Source organism: Humulus lupulus, chromosome 4, assembly GCF_963169125.1.
Source record: "Humulus lupulus chromosome 4, drHumLupu1.1, whole genome shotgun sequence".
NCBI lineage: Eukaryota > Viridiplantae > Streptophyta > Magnoliopsida > Rosales > Cannabaceae > Humulus > Humulus lupulus.
In genome coordinates, this window is record NC_084796.1 from 99924538 (window position 1) to 99943627 (window position 19090).

Here is a 19090-nt window from a genome sequence, read left to right on the forward strand (position 1 = left end):
TTAATTATAATATTTTAATAAATTAAAAGATTTAGAATTAAGTTGTTAATCTATTTTTAAATTTGAAATTAAATCTTTGTAGAAAATATCTAATTATTTAAATCTCAACTAACAAATGTTGCGTTTGGTAAAATTTTTGTTTTAAAATTTTTTAAACTCAAAAATAAAAATATATTCTTGTTTTATGTTTTTTAATTTTTATAAAATAAAAATGCGTTTGGTAACCATTTTTGTTTTTATAAAATAAAAATAAAAATGTGTTTGGTAACTTTTATTTTTATTTTTTGTTTAAAAAATAAAAAATAAAAAACATGTTTGGTAGACATTTTTTTTTAAATTTTATTTTTTATTTTCATTTTCTAAACTAAAAAATAAAAATATTTTTTGTGACCACTATTTATTATTTTTAAATAAAAAATAAGAAAATTATAGAAAAAAAAAGATCATATTAATAATATCCAAGTAATCTCAAATTTCAAAACTTAATATCTATTCATGAGATAACACAAAATCAATAAAGTCTACATAGTAAAATAAAAACGTATGAACTGATAATTGTCCATACTTAAATTAAAGTATTAAACGAGTCATAACAATCAACTAATGTATGTACTCAATCTCACTATCGTCGACTAAATCTCCATATATGGTCAACAATTTCATCACGAACATGAGCCATTTCACGTATATGAGTTCTAGAAATACTGAACTCTACACTATCAGTCAAAGTTCCATCCGTGCTTTGTAAAGTAGTGGCCTGTACATCAGAATTTCCTTCACCTCCATCAAAATATACATCTGCTTCTGCATTTGTCCTTATAAAATTAAGAATCCCATAGCAAGCAATGACAATGTACTTTTGTATTCTTAGATCATATGAAGGCATTTGCTTTAGGATTGGAAAACGGGCCTTCAACACGCCGAAACACCGCTCAACATTTCTCAAGGAAGAGTGTCGATAATTGAAAAGCTCTTTTTTTCTTATGGGATTAAGATCTGTGTACTGGCCCAAATGATACCTTTCCCCTCGGTATGGCGAAAGAAAATCAGGCATGTTTGTATAGCCAGAATCAACAAGATAATATTTTTCTAATCCAACGATAATTCATGTTAGTTTTTACTTATAGATATTTATATAAAATAATGTCAATCAACATAATAAGTTTGATAAATACTTACCTTGGGGCGGCATTGGAAATCCATAATCTGGGTTTGTGGCACATTCTAGAAGAATTCGTGCATCATTAGCTGATCCTTCCCATCCAGGGACAACGTATGTGAACTTCATGTCAAATGAACATACACACATAATGTTCTGAGTTGTATCCACTTTTCGACCTCGATATGGTATTTGTTCATCAATTGGAACATGCGCAGAAATATGAGTCCCATATATAGCTCCAACACAATTCTAAAATACAAAATAAATTATTAGATTTTTTTTTATTGAATATTGAAAGAAAGGAAAAAATAATAATTCAAATTTTTGTACCTTAAAAATGGATAGTATCTTGGATCGAATCGAATTTGTGGAGGAGTTACATCAAATGAAGGTGGAGTAATTAGTTCTTTGGATGGACGACATATTGCATTCAAAACCTTCCTAAAATAATGAGATGTGGTTGAGATGGAGTGCTGAAATCGTTCAGCAACCACACGATGTCGTTCATTATGGCCAATCACAAATAAGAACATAGCCACTTGTTCTTCAACAGACAGATATCGTGAGTTCTTCAATAAATTTTTTTCTTTTAGAACACCACAAAATAGTTTGAAGACATCTTTGTTCATTCTGAACAAATCATAACACCTACTCCAATGCCTGTGCAACACTTCCATAACGTATTCATGGCCTGAAAGAGCTGAATTTCTACAAGGTTGCTGAGATAGATATAATTGATTATATTCCTCGCAAGCAAAATATAGCAAAATCTCTCCAAACTCATCATCTGAATCGTCCAGTAAATTATCCTTGTTGAACCGAGCAACGCTTAAAGACATTTTATCCTGATAGTAGAAAAAACTTTTAAATTTTACATTCAATATATAAAAATATATAAACACTCAAAGTCAAAGTCAAACCATAAAACCAAATAGGCAAAACAAGTCATCCAGTCAATAGCTAACAAGTCATCCAGTCAATAGCTAAACAAAGTCATCCAGTCAATAGCTAAACAAAGTCATACAGTCAATAGCTAATAAAGTCATCCAGTCAATAGCTTAACAAAGTCATCCAGTCAATAGCTAAACAAAACTAAAGTTAATAGCTAAATAAAGTCATCTTGTTCATAGCTAAACAAAGTCTAAACTTTTTCACTTGAAATTCAGCAACCAATCTATTCTTCTATGCTCTGGCATCTTTAGAAACAATGCTCTGGACACCTCGTTCTCAAACTTCTCAATAGATTTTGCGTATACTTCTCCACTAATTCCATCAATTTGATTAAGAGCTTCAACACTCTCATCCAATAAGTAATGTGATGCAGATGTTGCCATTGATCTCTCTATCAATTTTGTCTTTCGCTTTGCAGTTTTATTATATGTTGCCAGTGCATTTTCCAAAGCTGATGAGAACTTTGCTCTTTTTACTGATTGAGAGTTCGAAGTGGCTATTGATTTACCTCTTCTTTTGCTACCATCCTCATCAAAACCACTTTCTTCATTCCTAGTAGAAGGACTTATCGACGTTGCATCATCATCATTATTATCTCCATCATTAGAAGGACTTCGAGTTGAAGGATGAGCATTGGAACCAGTTGCAGTAGTATCACCAAAGATAGTGCATAATTTCTCATAAAACTTACAACCTTTCTTTCTAAATCTTTTAGCAGACTTGTTAACCTACATGAAATGAAATTATATTGATAAAATATACTAATACCTATCAAAATAAAACAAGCATAAAATCCATTTTAAATAATTTTTACCCGAATAAGTTTATCCCAAACTTCATTTGTCGCACTAACTTCTCCAGTCATTGCATTGTATCTCATACCATTCTCTTTCAGTAAAGACTTAAAATCCTTATGCTTTTGCTTTAATTGATTGTATTTGTTCCTTAGTTGCATATCACTATAATTTCTTTTTGCTCATCCACAGAGCTCTTCCTTTATATATTTCCATGATTGCTTGGTAAAGGTTGTGGTATTCTTTTTTTCCCTTTAAGACTTCTTCTTCCATAAGTTCAATGAAAATTTCTTCATGCTTTTCAGTCCAAACAGAAGCCTCATCATTATTCTCAATAATTAGAACTTCATTATCAACACCTGCCATCTAGGTAAGACCTAAAGATTCAATAAGAATTCTAAATGCAAATATAAGACTATTCCTAAAGAAACAACCATTTCAAGAACATTATTTGAATGACTAAACATTCCTAAACATTATTAAGATCAGAATTTGAATAATATTAAGTTAATCCTTTATTAACACTAACAAAATCAGTTACAATAATATTATTTGAATGACTAAACATTCCTAAACATTATTAAGATCAGAATTTAAATAATATTAAGTTAATCCTTTATTAACACTAATAGAATCTGTTACAATAATATTATTTGAATGACTAAACATTCCTAAACATTATTAAGATAAGAATTTGAATAATATTAAGTTAATCCTTTATTAACACTAACAGAATCTATTACAATAATATTAAGTTACCAAACCACCAAGTACATTATTTGAATGACTAAACATTCCTAAACATATCAAATAACAAATGTAAGGTTATTCTATATGTGTCAACATATTATGGGAGGCTGTGGAGTGCTGGAGTGTGTAGTGGATTCAATGAAACTTGTTTTTTTTTTTGGTTGTATTGCTGTTTAGTTGGGTGGTGGGCAAGTGATTGAAAAACATAATATATAGTTTGGTTAGATGATGAGAATTTCTTAGAAATGACATGCCTGAGATGTAATGGTTCCTTGCATAAAATGCAGCTAGATTGACTCTAGTCACTGCTAGTTAGAGCTCCTTAGAGAGAAACATTTGAGTATTAGCTAATCTCGTCACATTAAAATATAAATAAACAATAATGCAAAACTCAAAGGAATATTGGACAACTCAAGGAAGCATTACCCTATTGTGAAAAAATTATGGAGAAATTATCATTCAAGGTAACATGGTTTATGCAAAGTTGGGTTCTAATAAGCTCTGGAATGTTCTATTCATTCCATCACAAAATACTGCATGGACTAAAAATAAATGTAGAGTTGAACTAAATTACTGGTGGAAACATATATTTTAACACAAATATAAGACATTACAAAGAAAAGTCAATAGAAATAGAATTTAAAAGAACTCATTTGATTCAATACATTGCCAAAAAAAAAAAATGTTTGCCAATACAAGTGGGCTTATCTAATCCATTGGTGAGCTGTTGTATAATTTATTAGTGTGTTATAAAGATTTTTATGGTTTTTTATTTATAAGAAAATTAAGGTTGGTTTGCATTTATAGGGAGCTTGCCATAGTTCTAAAAGAGTATTACTCTACACAAGAAAGGTGTTCTCTCTTTCTTTTTCCCTTTTATTTGTCTTAAGTTAAAAAAGAGATTTTAGCTATTAAGAGCACATGGTCTAGACATCATAAGAGTATGGCTCATGACTTGGTTTGATGCTATTTAATCGTTAAACCAACAAAATGGTGTAAACATAAATGCATGATAGCAAAAATGATGAAATGATTGGCAAAATTCTAGGCAGCCCACCATTAATAAGGTTGGTATTGTGAAGAAGAAAGATATCTTCTGCTACAAACACAAGCCTATGTGTATGCATTTATACTCAGTTTACTTTCTTATCTTAAATGAATATATATATATGTACTTTTCAGTGGTCAACCTTGGTTATTACTTTTATAAGCACCTGCTTCATCGATTGTGTTACTCACTTGTGTCATGATTAGGTCGTTTCAGTTTCAAGATGTCTTCAATGAATGATGGAGGTAATCATATACGTAAAAGGGACATTACATCACATCTTGAGAAAGAATAAATGAAGCTAGAAAGTCTTGAAAAAAAGATGTTTTTTTGCAATGGCAGTGGCAGAGAATCATATCATAAAAGCTCCACCAACACACTCAACCCATGAGAGAACAAAGTCGAAAATTAAGATCCGCCCACATAAGAAAAAGCAAAACAAATAAAAACCCAGTTGCCAAACAGCCAGTAAAACCATAATGCAGAAATCCACAAATGTAAATGGAATCAGATTCAAAGAGTGGCAACAAAACTTTATTGCATATCTACAATGGAGGAACAACCATAATGAAAGAAATATGTAATATATTTATATGATTGGATTGGATTGGAAGAGAGTGTACCTTGAGTAAAGCAAAGGGATTAGGGCCAAAGAGGTCTTTGACCTGAAATTGAAATTTCCAAGCTTAGATCATCAATTCTCCTACATAAAGCACATGTAATAAGAGAGTAAGAACTTCATATTTACAGCAACATAACCTAATGCTATGTCGAATGTGATGGCAACTAATGCAACATGTAATATGGATCTATCAAAAGATCAATAAAAGATCAACATTGTTAAAGACAAAGATGAGTTGGCCATCATACCTCTCATAAGTGGAGGCTGAATGAAGCTAAATTTAATAATAAATGTTCAGAAAATTCACAACATTGTTTCATATAAAAAATAAGGAAAAAAGAGAGCTTGAAAATGCAATAGATACCCTGGCTGGTAACATTGGTATTTGTAAAAAGCTCTTCCATATAATTTTCTGTTATCAGAATATAAGTCAATAGCCCTTCATTCCAACATATGATCAAGCTAGATCGACTTTTAGCAAACCAATAGATAGGTAATTTATTTTATTAGGAGTACTAAGAAAGCTCACTTTCTCCCCCTATTTGGCACTAATCCATCAAGAGAGGAGTAGAATCCGAGAGGCCTTGAGTTATCGGATAGATTAGAAAATTTGGAGTTATCATCATAATTGAGAAACTAAAATCTTTAAAAACAATGAAAGAGGAAGACAAATAACACGACATGGTAGCGTGCCTACATCTATAAAAGAACCAACTATAAAACAAGCAGTGATTGAGCACAACCCATCAAAGCAATTCAAAATCTCATATGGATCTATCAAAAGATCAAAAAAAGATATTGATGACTGTGTTTTTAGCCAACGACGTGAGAACGTCAATAACGACAAGCCTTCAAGAGAATTTTAAACGACACAGACAGTTTTAATCTAGAAAAGTGAATAACACAAGATTTTATAGTGGTTCAACCCCGTTCAGTCGGTAATATCCTAATCCACTTAGAGATTTTATTACTTTATCTACACTCAAGATCAGATGAACTAGTGTCAACTGAGTTTCTTCAGTGTAAATTTTCAGGAATACAAAAAGGGTTCTCTCTCAAGGAAAACGTACTTTCTCTCTCTAGAACTCAGACCAAATCTCCAATTGCCAAAAGTCCTTTTCTGATCCCATTAACCCTCTATTTATAGGCTTGGGATCCTAAACTGATCTCCCCCTAAGATCGGGATATTCTATTATTTATATTATATTTAAATTACACAAAATATTCAAAATACAACTGATTCCTCAATTTGAGTGAGGAATGAGAGATCCTCGCGATGCCCAGACCGATTCTTGCTGAAGCCGTTTATGGGAATTTGACGTAGTCTGGTCCATTTGTTTGATGAATATCTTCTTCTGATCGGACATATGCATGCTGGACACCTGCATACGGACCATACCCCTTCGACTCTCTTCGGACCAAATTCTGACCAGTCACCTTTTTGGCTCACCTTCGGACCATAGCCTTGGGGTCTCCTCGGACCAAGTTCTGACCACACCCTCATGGGTGCTCCTCGGACCAAGGTCCGAGCCACACTCTCCATGACTCTCCTTGGACCAAGGTCCGAGCCACACTCTCCTTGGCTCTCTTCGGACCAAGGTCCGAGCCACACTCCTTGGCTCTCCTCGGACTAAGGTCCGAGCCATACCTTCCTTGGCTCTCCTTGGACTAAGGTCTGAGCCATGCATGGGGCTTCTCCTCGGACATGGGTCCGAGCCCATCTCTTAGGGCACTCCTCGGACTAGGGTCCGAGCCAATCACTTGGACACTCCTCAGACTAGGGTCCGAGCCAATCACTTGGGGCATTCCTCGGACTAGGGTTCGACCGGGCACACCCTAGCCCAAGTACTCTCCTTGGGTGCACTTTGCTTGGTAATGACATCTCTCAAGCAGTCCAAACTCTTCACTGATATATTGGGCTACTGCTAAGCCAGATCAACCAACTATTCCATGCCACTTGTCAATTCTATTGCCACATCATCATTTTAAAATTTTTGGGATAACATTTTCCCCCCAAGTTTATTATATGATACTTTCACATAATAAACTTTTTAACTGTTCATCTTCCCGCCATGCAGCAGTCCACAGCTTATAGGCCACGATTACTGCAAAAAACTGTCCATGATCGTGGGGAGAAAAATAGCCCCGGAATGCCAAGGGTCCAAAAATAAATAATAACTCCCACTTTTTCCCTTTAAATAACCCCTACTCTTACCCATTTTTCTTCACACAAGCAAGTCACATTTTTTAAAAACCTCTCTTCTTCTTTCTTCTCTCTTGGCCGAAACTCCAAGATTTCTTCTCTTTGGCCGAATCTTCAAGGACTTCAAGGGAAGCTCTCCATCTCTTCAAGCAATTTCCAAGCAAGTCAAAGGTTCTCCAACCTTGAGTAAGTCTTCTTCTCCATGTCTTTACATTGTGGTTATTTTTCAAAAAATTTCATGAAAACCCATGCCATGGCCGAAACCCATTGATAGCTTTTTTGTTGGGTTTGTTCATGAATCTCATATGAATACTTGTATAATGTGTTGGTTTGTTGGGTTTTGAGGATGTTTGTGCTATGGGTAACCCTGTTGGGGTTTTATGCCCTAATTAAAACCCAAATTCTTTGTAATCTCATTTTATTATCAATAAAAGAATAGAAATCATTTTTTGACTTGGTCAATCACTTTGCTCACATGTTTTATTTTCATGATTATTTGTTTAATATAAACTTCTATTAAATCCCGAGCATTTAGCTAATCTTATTTATAGTGACGTAATCACAGTGGAATATAAATATGATTATATGTTCAAAAATAAGTTAGTCCTAAGATTAGTCAGTGCACTGGATTTACACTGACTTGCCAATCTACGATATGATCTACTTACACATTACAGTGTTATGTTCTTTCCAGAAAACTAGTAAAGTAGATAAGATCGGATGTATTTGTTACATCGGACAGGACCGATATTGATAGTTGATAAGATAAGTAAACATACCGTTATTATCTATTCTAGTCATATCATATAGTTGACCATAGGTCAATTCAATCTCAATTCTGAGTGGTTAGTATTCTAACTGATTATATTATTTGAGTTCTTTGACTTGTTCGTTATCAGCTTACCCTACGGACTAGCCCATACTTACATCTTGGGAACTCGATAGTATAATTGAGTGGGAGTGTTAATCATAGATATGAACATCTATAGCTTCTGATGAAGAAGTGAAACGATGGTTTCCTTTTAGTTTGGTTCAAGGTGATAAATGATAGAGATCTCATTTCAGTAATTAAATTAGTTTACTGAAATATCATTTACAAGGAACTACGCGTTTTAAGGATAAAATACAATGAGGGGTAAAACGGTATTTTAGTCCTATCTCATTGTAGACCGTCTATAGAGGATTGAGTGAAAATTATGGTTGTAACAATGGATAATTAATAGCGTATCTATATTTGTTATAGAGCGTTCTATGAATTCAAGAGTGTAATTCCAAGTCTATAGTGGAGTCATGAGGAATTAATAAGTTAGTAAATTTATTTGTTAGATTTATGATAACTTATTGGAGCTTGATTTCATAGGCCCATGGTCCCCATTGTACCTTGGATAAAATCATCTAGATAGTCTCAATTAATTGATTTAATTATCAATTAGAATTATCAAAGTTGACCAGGTCAATTTTGGATAGTTTCAAGGAGTTGTGTAATTTTGAGAAGAAAAGAGAAATTATGGCAGATTTATTAATTAAGATAAATTGGCATCTAAATTAATAAATAAATTTAAATCAAGGTCCAAATTATAAATAATTAATTTGATAAATGATTTAAATAATTATTTAATTAATTAAATCAATAGAAAATAATACGGGCCTTGATTTTAAATCCAATGGGCTTATAATCAAATGGGAAATTTCACGGGCCTATAGCCCATGATAATTTCGACCTAGGGCTTCAAAATGGCTGTTATTTTATTGATTTTTTAATTAAATTAAATGGCCTAATTGAGTCTATAAAAGGAGTGCTTAGAGAGAAGATTTAAGAGACGACAGATAAGTCACAAGTAAGATTTTCTGATAGTTTTATATTCTCTCTAAACACAAGTCATTTTCTAAGCCTCTTTGTTATTTTCTCTTCTTCTCTCTATATCAATCTCATGTGTTGAGAATTTCCCACACTAGTCTAGGTGGTTCTAAGGATACATTGGAAGATCGTGAAGAAAATAGAAGAACGGTTCAGTTTCTTGATAATACTCTGCGACAGAGAGGATACAAGAGTTAGAGAAACTGAAGGAAGGACTCTTAATTCCGCTGCGTATACTGTAAGTATTATATTATTTGTTTCTCTTTGAATTCAATTTTAGAAATATGTTTTAGGCTATCTCGTATTAATTTGTTTAATATTAGATATACATGAAAATAAATAAAGATCTTGTATAAGCTATTTCCAACAACTGGTATCAGAGCCTTTGGTAATCTTTATTTTCATGCATGAACATGTTTAAAATTGGATAATATGATATGTTTGAATAATTGGATGGTTTTTCATCATTTTATGAACATATTGATTTTATGTGAATTTTAGCAATTTTTAGGTTATTTTGTTGTATTTTCTATGCTATTAATTTTTATATATGCTTTATTTTGTGTAAAACATGGTAAAAATTAATTAGAAAATGGTTTTGGTTTGAAAAATTGCTCAAAAAAAATTTTTGGAAATTTTTTGGCCTAGCTGCCCATGCCCACGCACACGCCCACGCGCATGCACGCGTGAACAGTACCGGTGAACAGTATCGCAGGTACTATTCATCCATTTTTTTTTTTAAATTAAAAAAAAAATTAAAATTTTGTGGAAATAAATTATTTATAATCAAAACTAAAAATATCTTTTTTGTTTTATCATTTAATTTTTTTTTTAAAATAAGATATTTTTGTTAGTTGAGATTTAAATAATTAGATATTTTCTACAAAGATTCAAATTAAAATTTAAAATTAGACTAACAACTTAATTTTAAATCTTTTTGTTGACGCCGTTTTTCGTCAACAGTGAAAGGAGAGCACGTAAACAATAACTGATAATGGCCAATTAAAATATGACAATAAAAACACACGATTTTTACGTGGTTCAGCAGTTAAATCTGCCTAGTCCACGAGTCTCTGTTATTAAACTCAAGATTATCTCTGAAAATTCTTAAGCATGAATTCTTCAGAGTTTTCTCTCAAGGTTCAGAATTTCGGTCCATTACAATGGTGCATAACCTCTCTATTTATAGAGAAGGCTGCAGAATACTATCCCACATATTTTGTGTAGTTACTCTTTTTGTGTAAATAAAATAAATGGCTTTAAATGCCTATAATCAGATATAAAAGGAAACGTCCCCTGAAGACCAGGGGGCGTATAACTAATCAAATAATATCCCATGATATTATGGGATTTACAACAATAAATGCAGACTGCGTCTCTTGTGGATAACACTTGTGGATATTCAAAGCCATAATCATGTCTCTCTAAGACCTTAGTCCCTCAGATTTCTCATCAGCTTCGAGCTAATGACATCTCCCGAGGTCACATGTCTTTCGAGATCGTATGCGCGTCAGGGCTAGGAACCCCCGTCCGAGGTCATTCCTGAAGATAGATCCGTCTCGGAAGCTACCTTTCGAGATCATAAATATTTTGAGGTCACCACAATCGAGGTCGTCTCAGTTTTGCAGGCTCGATATTTAATCCTGGAGCATGCTTCAAACTGTACGAGTTTATTCGCTGCGAATCCAGCTTTCGAGGTCACATTTAACATGGCTTGAAAACTGGGTACAACATCTTGCCCCCTCAAAAGTATTTGTTCGAATCCTAAGAGAAGGAAACTTTTTAACTACTTTCCTTGGGAACCATACCGTCATACACTTTTTGAAAATGGACACGCGTCAGTCAGGTATTGCTCATTTTTGGTACTTGAGTACCTTGGAAACATGCCCACGATCATCCGTCTGCCACCTTTTCGACGCCATCTTGTCATTGATCCCCATCCGTTGGATCTAGCAAGGATTTTATTCAACGCCCCGGATTAATCCCCCTTTTTCCATCTATATATACGAGACCCCACTCTTCATCTTCTTTTTTATTTTTGTTCACCAGAAGCAAGAAAAGAAGAAAAAACGAAACCAGAGACCTTCCTATAAAGTTTCTATCCTGTGCATGTTTTCTCAGCCAAAGAAACAAAGAAACCCTGGTTTGTTCGAGTCTGTGAGTTCTTATTTGCAACCTCTCCTTCGATCGACAATCTCTCTGTAATCGCCATTATTGTGTAAGTATGCAATCTTTGTTTTTCATTTTGTCAGTTTTTGTTCATGCTGTTCTTGCTGTGTCTTTGTATGTACTAGTTTACATTCTTAGCATAATACGATAGGAGATTTCTATCCGATAGGCTCTTATGCTTTTTAGATTTCCAACACAGAATTTACATCACTGGTTCATACCCAATTTTGATGTTTGAGCAAGATTCCTGTTTCCTGGGTTTTAAAATTTTAAGAGACTTTCTTGTACACCAAGATTTCGGGTAAAAAACTTTGGCTTTGGCTAATGCACGAAACCCAAGGCTGCCTTTTCTGGTTAACCGCCACTCTTTTTTCCCCTGATTTTTGGGATTTTCAAAAAATTATCCACTCTCCTTCCTTTCTCGTGGAACGCACGTCCTGACTCTTTAATAAGGGTATTAATATATAGCTTGTTTTGTTCCTAAACCCCGAGCTCATCTTTTCGAACTCGTAATTCTTGCATGCATGGCCCTCTCCATTTTTTCTTTCTCGCTAGATGTCACAGAATCTGGAAAGATGGTGGGGGTCGTTGCTGGCAATCCCTTACGAGCCAAAAACCCCAAGCCCAGAAACGCTGTTCACCCGGAATCAACGTCGGATAAGGGAGTACGAGCTTGCGCACGAGCAGGAGGATATTCGAGCTCATTACTGCCGCCAGATAGACGAGGTCATAGAGGGGAAGAGGAGAGTTCTTCGGGAGGCCCTCTATCCGGAATCCAATTCAGGACCTAGGCCGATTCCCCTCGACCCTGCACTAAAGGTCACTGTCGCATACCATCCAGGAGAGCTCCAATTTTCACTAATGGGGGAACCTTCCTTCTTGCAGCCGAGGAGAGAAATGTTTGAGGCTGAGCACTATTGGAGCTCGGTTACCACAACTAGTCAGATAACTGAAATCCTGGCTTTCCATGGCTTCAGCCTGTCAGGCTCCTTGAAGTGTCGAGCTTCGGCCGACCATGAACGAAGCTGTTTCGCCCCTGGGGGCCATGACGCCAGGTTGAAGTACGCGGCGTGGAGCCAGGAACACATGAGGGCGGGAGCACTGTTGCCCTTGAAGTCTTTTTTCAAGGACTTCATGGATTTCGTTGGGTTGGCCCCGTTCTAACTCAACACCAATTCTTACAGGGTGCTGTCTGCCCTGAGGTCCTTATACCACGAGATGGGGTGGAAAGGACCTTCGCCTCAAAAGATTTTGTATCTCTTTTGTCTGAAAAGTAACCCCTCCCGAGCTTGGGGAGGGGATGGATTTTATTATCTCTCGAGCTATCCCAAGGAAAAGAAGGTCTTTGAAGATCTTCCCAATCATCCGCCTGATTTCAAAAGGGCCTTCTTCTGGACAGACGGTCTGTCCCCGTCTCGACACTACTCGTTCAGGCGGATTCGTAAGTATTCTCATTATCTTTATTTCTGTGCTCGAGATTTTAGCTCTTAAATCCGTACTTAGTAGAAATATGTCTTGTCTTTCAGCCAATTTTCAGCGTCCCACTCCTGACGAGACAATGAAGGAGCATAGAGAGACCCTGCTCCAACTCCCCCATGGCAGGAGGTCTCTCTTATACCTTTTACACGAGGATAGGCTCCGAAAGTGTGGACTTTTGGGGGAGGGCCAGTCCACCTCTGACTGGTCCAATAAAAAGTATGAACTTTGGGAGCAGGTGCCTCTGCCCACAGGCGTCCTCCCTCCGAGGAGAGAGGCAAGGCCCCTACTTCCAGTCCATAGGATGAGTCCGCCCTCGGGGAACGAGGCCAATGAAGAAGCCTCGAGCCTAGATTCGGATGAAGGTAAAGCTCTCCATACCTCGAGAATGTGGTCCCCCACTCTACTAAAGCATAAGCCCAATAGGTTAGTCTCGTGCCCACAGGATAGATACCACTTCTACATATGGAGTTGGGTAGACGACTGTGTTCATAGGTTTGATAGTGGGCTCGGGAAGTACGACACCATGTATACTACGGACGAGGTGTGGAACGGGATAGCTGTTCAGTACGGGACCAACGATTATAGGGACCTTTCGAGGTTATCACCCACCTATAGGTAAGGTCCTCCCCCTGCTTCTTCTGAAGATGGGGGAATTTCATGGTCCCCGAGCTCTAGTTCGGGGAAGAGTTCCAGTTAGGTCTTTTCTTTACCTGGTTTTCTTTTCTCTTTCCAAACTTATTATCATTGTCTAACTTAGATTGGAACTGCGCAGGTGCCATGGATCCCGATCTTGACGCTGTGCTCTTTAGCGATGGGGGAGCCGGAGCTCAGAAGAGCAAACGTCCGAGAATACCGCGGAGGTCCGACCGACCATCCAAGATCCCCAGACGCCATGAGACGACCCCAATGGCCCAGACTACTGTGAGCATAACCACGGAACCGACTGTCCAGGTTGATGCGTCTGGCTCGACCGCGCCCCTCTCGCTTCCTCCGACCGATACTCAAATAACAGTCGGTCGGCCTCTGAAGAAACCTTCTGTCCCCAAGGTCCAGCTGCTGACGACCCGACCTCATATTGAGGAGTTCGTGCTTGATGACACTCCTGGGACCCAAGGGGCTATGCTCAGCTCGGATGTCCTCTCTCGAGTGGGTCAGAGCTTCTCAGGCTTCGGCGCCGACCATTGGGACCTCGTGCACAAGGCCTCGGACTGCAATAATCTCTATGATAAGAGTATCGAACTTACTGCCGTGGTAACCTTCGCAACTCTCCTTTAAATGTTTGTATCTCAGCTCGCGATCTAATTCATTCTTCGTATTTTAGGCCCTTGTCGTCTCAGCACAACTTAACTATAAGCTGACCTACGAGGTGCACACGAGCATGTCTCTGGCCCAAAAGTCGAAGGATCTCGAGCTTAAAATGGCTGATGAACTCAAGGACTCGAAGTCTGAACTTGAAAAAATGAAGACCTGTCTCGAGGAGCTGGAGAAGACGAATGCCGAGCTTGAACAGGCGAAGACTCGTCTTGAGAAGGCCAATGCCAAGCTCGAAGAGGAGAAATCTGCCACCTTCGACATCATGGAGAGCGAGAAGGCCCGCCTCCTGGACGAGTTTAAGGAGCAGAAGGAGAAAGCAGTCGACCAAGCCATGTACAAACTTTGGGCTGATAATGCTGACCTCGATACCAGCTTCCTGGGCCCTCTCGAGGCCAAATATGTTGAGCGGTGGAATGCCCGTCTTGAGGCAAGTGAAGCTGCTCGAGAGGCTGCTCAGAAGGATAGTCATGCTATTCGTCCTGGGGGATCCGGTGCTACTGATGCTGAGAAGGCCAAGGAGACTCCTCTTCCATAAATCTGATCTCGGGGAAATCACTTATTGGGGCTGCGTCTCCTGATTTTTGTAACTATTTTAATTTATGCCCATGGGGCTGATACAATTTCTTTAAATATTACTTATATATGCTTTACATTTCTTGGCTCGAAATATTTTTCACATTCTTTATGGATGAATCATTTATGTTTATTTATTCATACAAACATATTGTGGATTTAGGTTCGAAGCTCAATGCATTCATGCACAGTTTGTTCAAATTATCCGCTTCTGACCTCGTTATTTTTCAAAGTCGGATATTACTTTAACCATGAACCCAAAAGTACTTACATGGTATGTAATGTGAATGATTTGGTTATATCTTTTTTGCTTAGTCACTTTTCCTCATCCTCAGTCTTTGCTCCAAGGTTAAGAGTTCGAAACTATTTTTCTTTAAGACATTCCAGCCTCGTTCTCGATTTATCTCGAAGTAGGTTTAGGTTCCTACTTATCATCGATTAGTTTTTTGGCTGGTTTGTTCCAAACTTGTTAAGTTTGCACATCTGGTTAACTCCAAACGTTTTCGGTTTTTGATAAATCGGTTATGTCCGAACTATCTAAGCTCGCGTATCTGGTTATATCCAAATACTTTATTTTTGATAATTTGGTTATGTCCGAACTATCTAAGCTCGCGCATCTGGTTATATCCAAATACTTTATTTTTGATAATTCGGTTATGTCCGAACTATCTAAGCTCGCGCATCTGGTTATATCCAAATGCTTCATATATTTTTTATTTTTTAAGCTGATGGTATATATACCAATGATGCCCCCTTAATATCCTATGACTGTGACCATAGGTTATTAAATTAAGAGAGATTGCAAAAATAAAAAATAAAAAGAGATAATATACTGAATGAAATAAATCTTTATTTGATGGTAATCAAAAGGCAAACAAACTAATACAAATAGAAACTCATGGTTATAGGCAACATTTTTCCTACACTACTGATAGTAAGGTCTAAGGTGTTCGCCATTCCATGCTCGCGGTACTAGGCTCCCGTCCAATCTTTCAAGTTTGTACACACCAGGACGGATGATTGACTCTATCTGGTATGGTCCTTCCCAGTTCGGCCCGAGCACTCCAGCTGCTGGATCTCGAGTTGCCAAGAATACACGTCTCAACACCAGATCTCCCATTCCGAACTTTCGATCTCGAACCCTCTTGTTGAAATATCTGGTAGTTCATTGCTGGTAGGCAGCATTTCTCAGCTGAGCCTCTTCTCTTTTTTCTTCAATCAAGTCTAGGGTTTCTTCGAGCTGAGTGTGGTTTGAACTTTGATCGTAAATCTGAGTTCGGATTGTTGGGATTTCTACCTCAATAGGCAACATTTCCTTGCAGTCGTATGCTAGAGAGAACGGGGTATGTCCTGTTGAGGTTCGAGCTGTGGTCCTGTATCCCCAAAGGACTTAGGGCAATTCTTCGGGCCACCGTCCCTTTGCTTCCTCCAACTTTTTCTTTAAAGAACTTTTGAGAGTTTTGTTCACAGCTTCGACCTAGCCATTCGCTTGAGGGTGAGCCACTGATGAAAAACTCTTTATTATACTGTTCTTTTCACAAAAGTTGGTGAACAAGTCGCAATCAAACTGGGTTCCGTTGTCGGATACGATCTTCCTCGGCACTCCGTATCGGCACACGATGCTCTTTACAACGAAATCAAGGATCTTCTTTGAGGTTATAGTTGCCAATGGTTCAGCCTCCGTCCATTTTGTGAAGTAATCCACGGCGACTACAGCATATTTCACTCCGCCTTTGCCAGTTGGGAGAGAGCCTATGAGGTTGATGCCCCATACCGCGAAAGGCCATGGGGATGTCAACATGGTCAGCTCGGATGGCGGGGCTCGGGGTATCGTGGCGAATCTCTGACATTTGTCGCATTTCTTCACATACTCGAAGGAATCCGTTTTAATGGTTGGCCAGAAATATCCCTGGCGTATGATCTTCTTTGACAGGCTATGCCCCCCGGTGTGGTCTCCGCAGAACCCTTCATGAATTTCTTCAATGATTTTCTTAGCTTCGGGAGGGGTTATGCACCTAAGTAATGGCATGGAATATCCCCTTCGGTATAGCTTTCAGTCCAAAATGGTGTAACGGGGAAGTTGATACATCAACTTTCGAGCCTGGTTCCGATCTTTTGGAAGAGTTCCATTTTCAAGATAATCAACTATCGGGGTCATCCAGCTCGGCTCTGTTTCGATCATACACACATCTTCCTCTTCTGGCTCGTTAATGCTAGGTGCTGATAGGTGTTCTATGGGTACAACATTCAGCTCTTCATTTTCGGCAGATGTGGCGAGTCGAGCTAAGGCATCTACATTTGAGTTCTGTTCTCGGGGAACCTGTTCGATTGCATAAAACTCGAAATACTCCAATGCGGATTTTGCCTTTTCCAGATAAGCTGCCATTCTAGTGCCACGAGCCTAGTATTCTCCTAGGATTTGATTAACCACGAGCTGGGAGTCACTGTAGCAATGTATAGCTTTAACTTTGAGCTCCTTAGTTATACGAAGTCCCGTGAGCAAAGCCTCGTATTCGGCCTCATTATTCGACGCTTTGAAGCCAAATCTTAGGGCAGAATGAAATCTGCTTCCTGCGGGGGTAACCAAAATGACCCCTGCCCCTGCTCCATTTTCATTTGATGAGCCGTCGACGTAAAGTTTCCATAGCTCATGGGCCGTGGTTATTACCTCATCGTCGGCAATACCAATACATTCCACTATAAAGTCGGCCAATGCCTGTGCCTTAATGGTCGTTCTTGGGTGGTAGGTGATCTCGAACTGTCCGAGCTCAACAGCCCATTTAAGAAGTCGACCTGAAGCTTCTGGTTTAGATAGGACTTGCCTAAGTGGTTGATCAGTCAACACATAGATGGGATGTGCCTGAAAGTAGGGGCGGAGCTTACGGGATGAATGAATTAGACTGAGCGCGAGTTTCTCCATCAATGGATATCTTGACTCTGCCCCCAGTAATCTTTTACTGATGTAGTAAATGGGTCTTTGCACCCTCTCTTCTTCTCGAACGAGCACTGCGCTTATCGCGTGTTCGGTGGTTGAAAGGTATAGGTACAATATTTCTCCCGTTTTAGGTTTTGACAGGATGGGTGGTTCCGCTAGGTGCTTTTTGAGCTCCTGAAAGGCCAGCTCGCATTCTTCTGTCCATTCAAACTTCTTACCTCCTCTCAGTAAGTTGAAAAATGGAAGCCACGATCTGTAGATTTCGAGATGAATCTGCTTAGGGCTGCCATCCTGCCAGTCAGACTTTGGACATCTTTGTGCCTTCGAGGTGAGGGCATGTCAATCAGGGCCTTAATCTTGTCGGGGTTAGCCTCGCTTCCACGAGAGTTCACAATAAAGCCCAGAAATTTTCCTGAAGATACCCCGAAAGTGCACTTCTGAGGATTTAGCTTCATGTTATACTTCCTGAGCACGCCGAAGCACTCTTCGAGGTCATCAACATGGTTCTTGTTGAGTTGAGAATTTACAAGCATGTCATCAACATAAACCTCCATGTTGTTCCCTATTTGTTCTGAAAACATCATGTTTACGAGCCACTGGTATGTGGCTCCAGCATTCTTGAGCCCGAATGGCATGACATTATAGCAGTATAGCCCTTTATCCGTGATGAAGCTCGTATGTTCTTGGTCGGGGGCATGCATGGGAATCTGGTTATATCCAAAATATGCATCCATGAACGACATCAGGCCGTGCCCTGCCGTGGCATCCACGAGCTGGTCAATCCTTGGTAACGGAAAACAGTCTTTTGGGCAAGCTTTGTTGAGATATGAGTAGTCAATACAGGTTCTCCACGTCCCATTGGGCTTTGGGACCAACACCGGATTGCTACCCAGTCAGGGTAAAAGGCATCCCTAATGAATCGGTTGCCCTTTAACCTGTCGACCTCCTCCTTTAGCGCCTTCTTCCTGTCTTCGTCCAGCTGTCTTTGCTTTTGTTGCTTTGGAGGAAAGCTTTTGTCTATGTTTAGTGCGTGGCTTGCTACATTCGGGCTTATCCTCACCATTTCTGAGTGTGACCACGGGAAGACATCCAGGTTTTTCTTTAAAAAACAAATTAATTGCTATTTTGCCTCGTCCCGGAGGTGTTTTCCGACCTTCACCTTCTTCGAGGGATCAGCTTCCTCGAGCTAAATTTCTTCGAGCTCCTCTAAGGGTTCGAGGTCAACTTTCTCC

General features: G+C 38.3%; 1 protein-coding gene across 1 annotated transcript; it reads right to left on the reverse strand.

Moving 5' to 3' along the window:
* Nucleotides 1-622: 622 nt before the first annotated feature.
* On the reverse strand, nt 623-2496 carry LOC133832430 (uncharacterized). Its single transcript, XM_062262774.1, has 4 exons — nt 2383-2496; nt 1543-2007; nt 1180-1411; nt 623-1089 (listed from the first exon to the last, which is right to left on the reverse strand). The coding sequence occupies exons 1-4, from the start codon at nt 2494-2496 to the stop codon at nt 623-625; spliced, it is 1278 nt and encodes a 425-aa protein (XP_062118758.1).
* Nucleotides 2497-19090: the final 16594 nt, after the last annotated feature.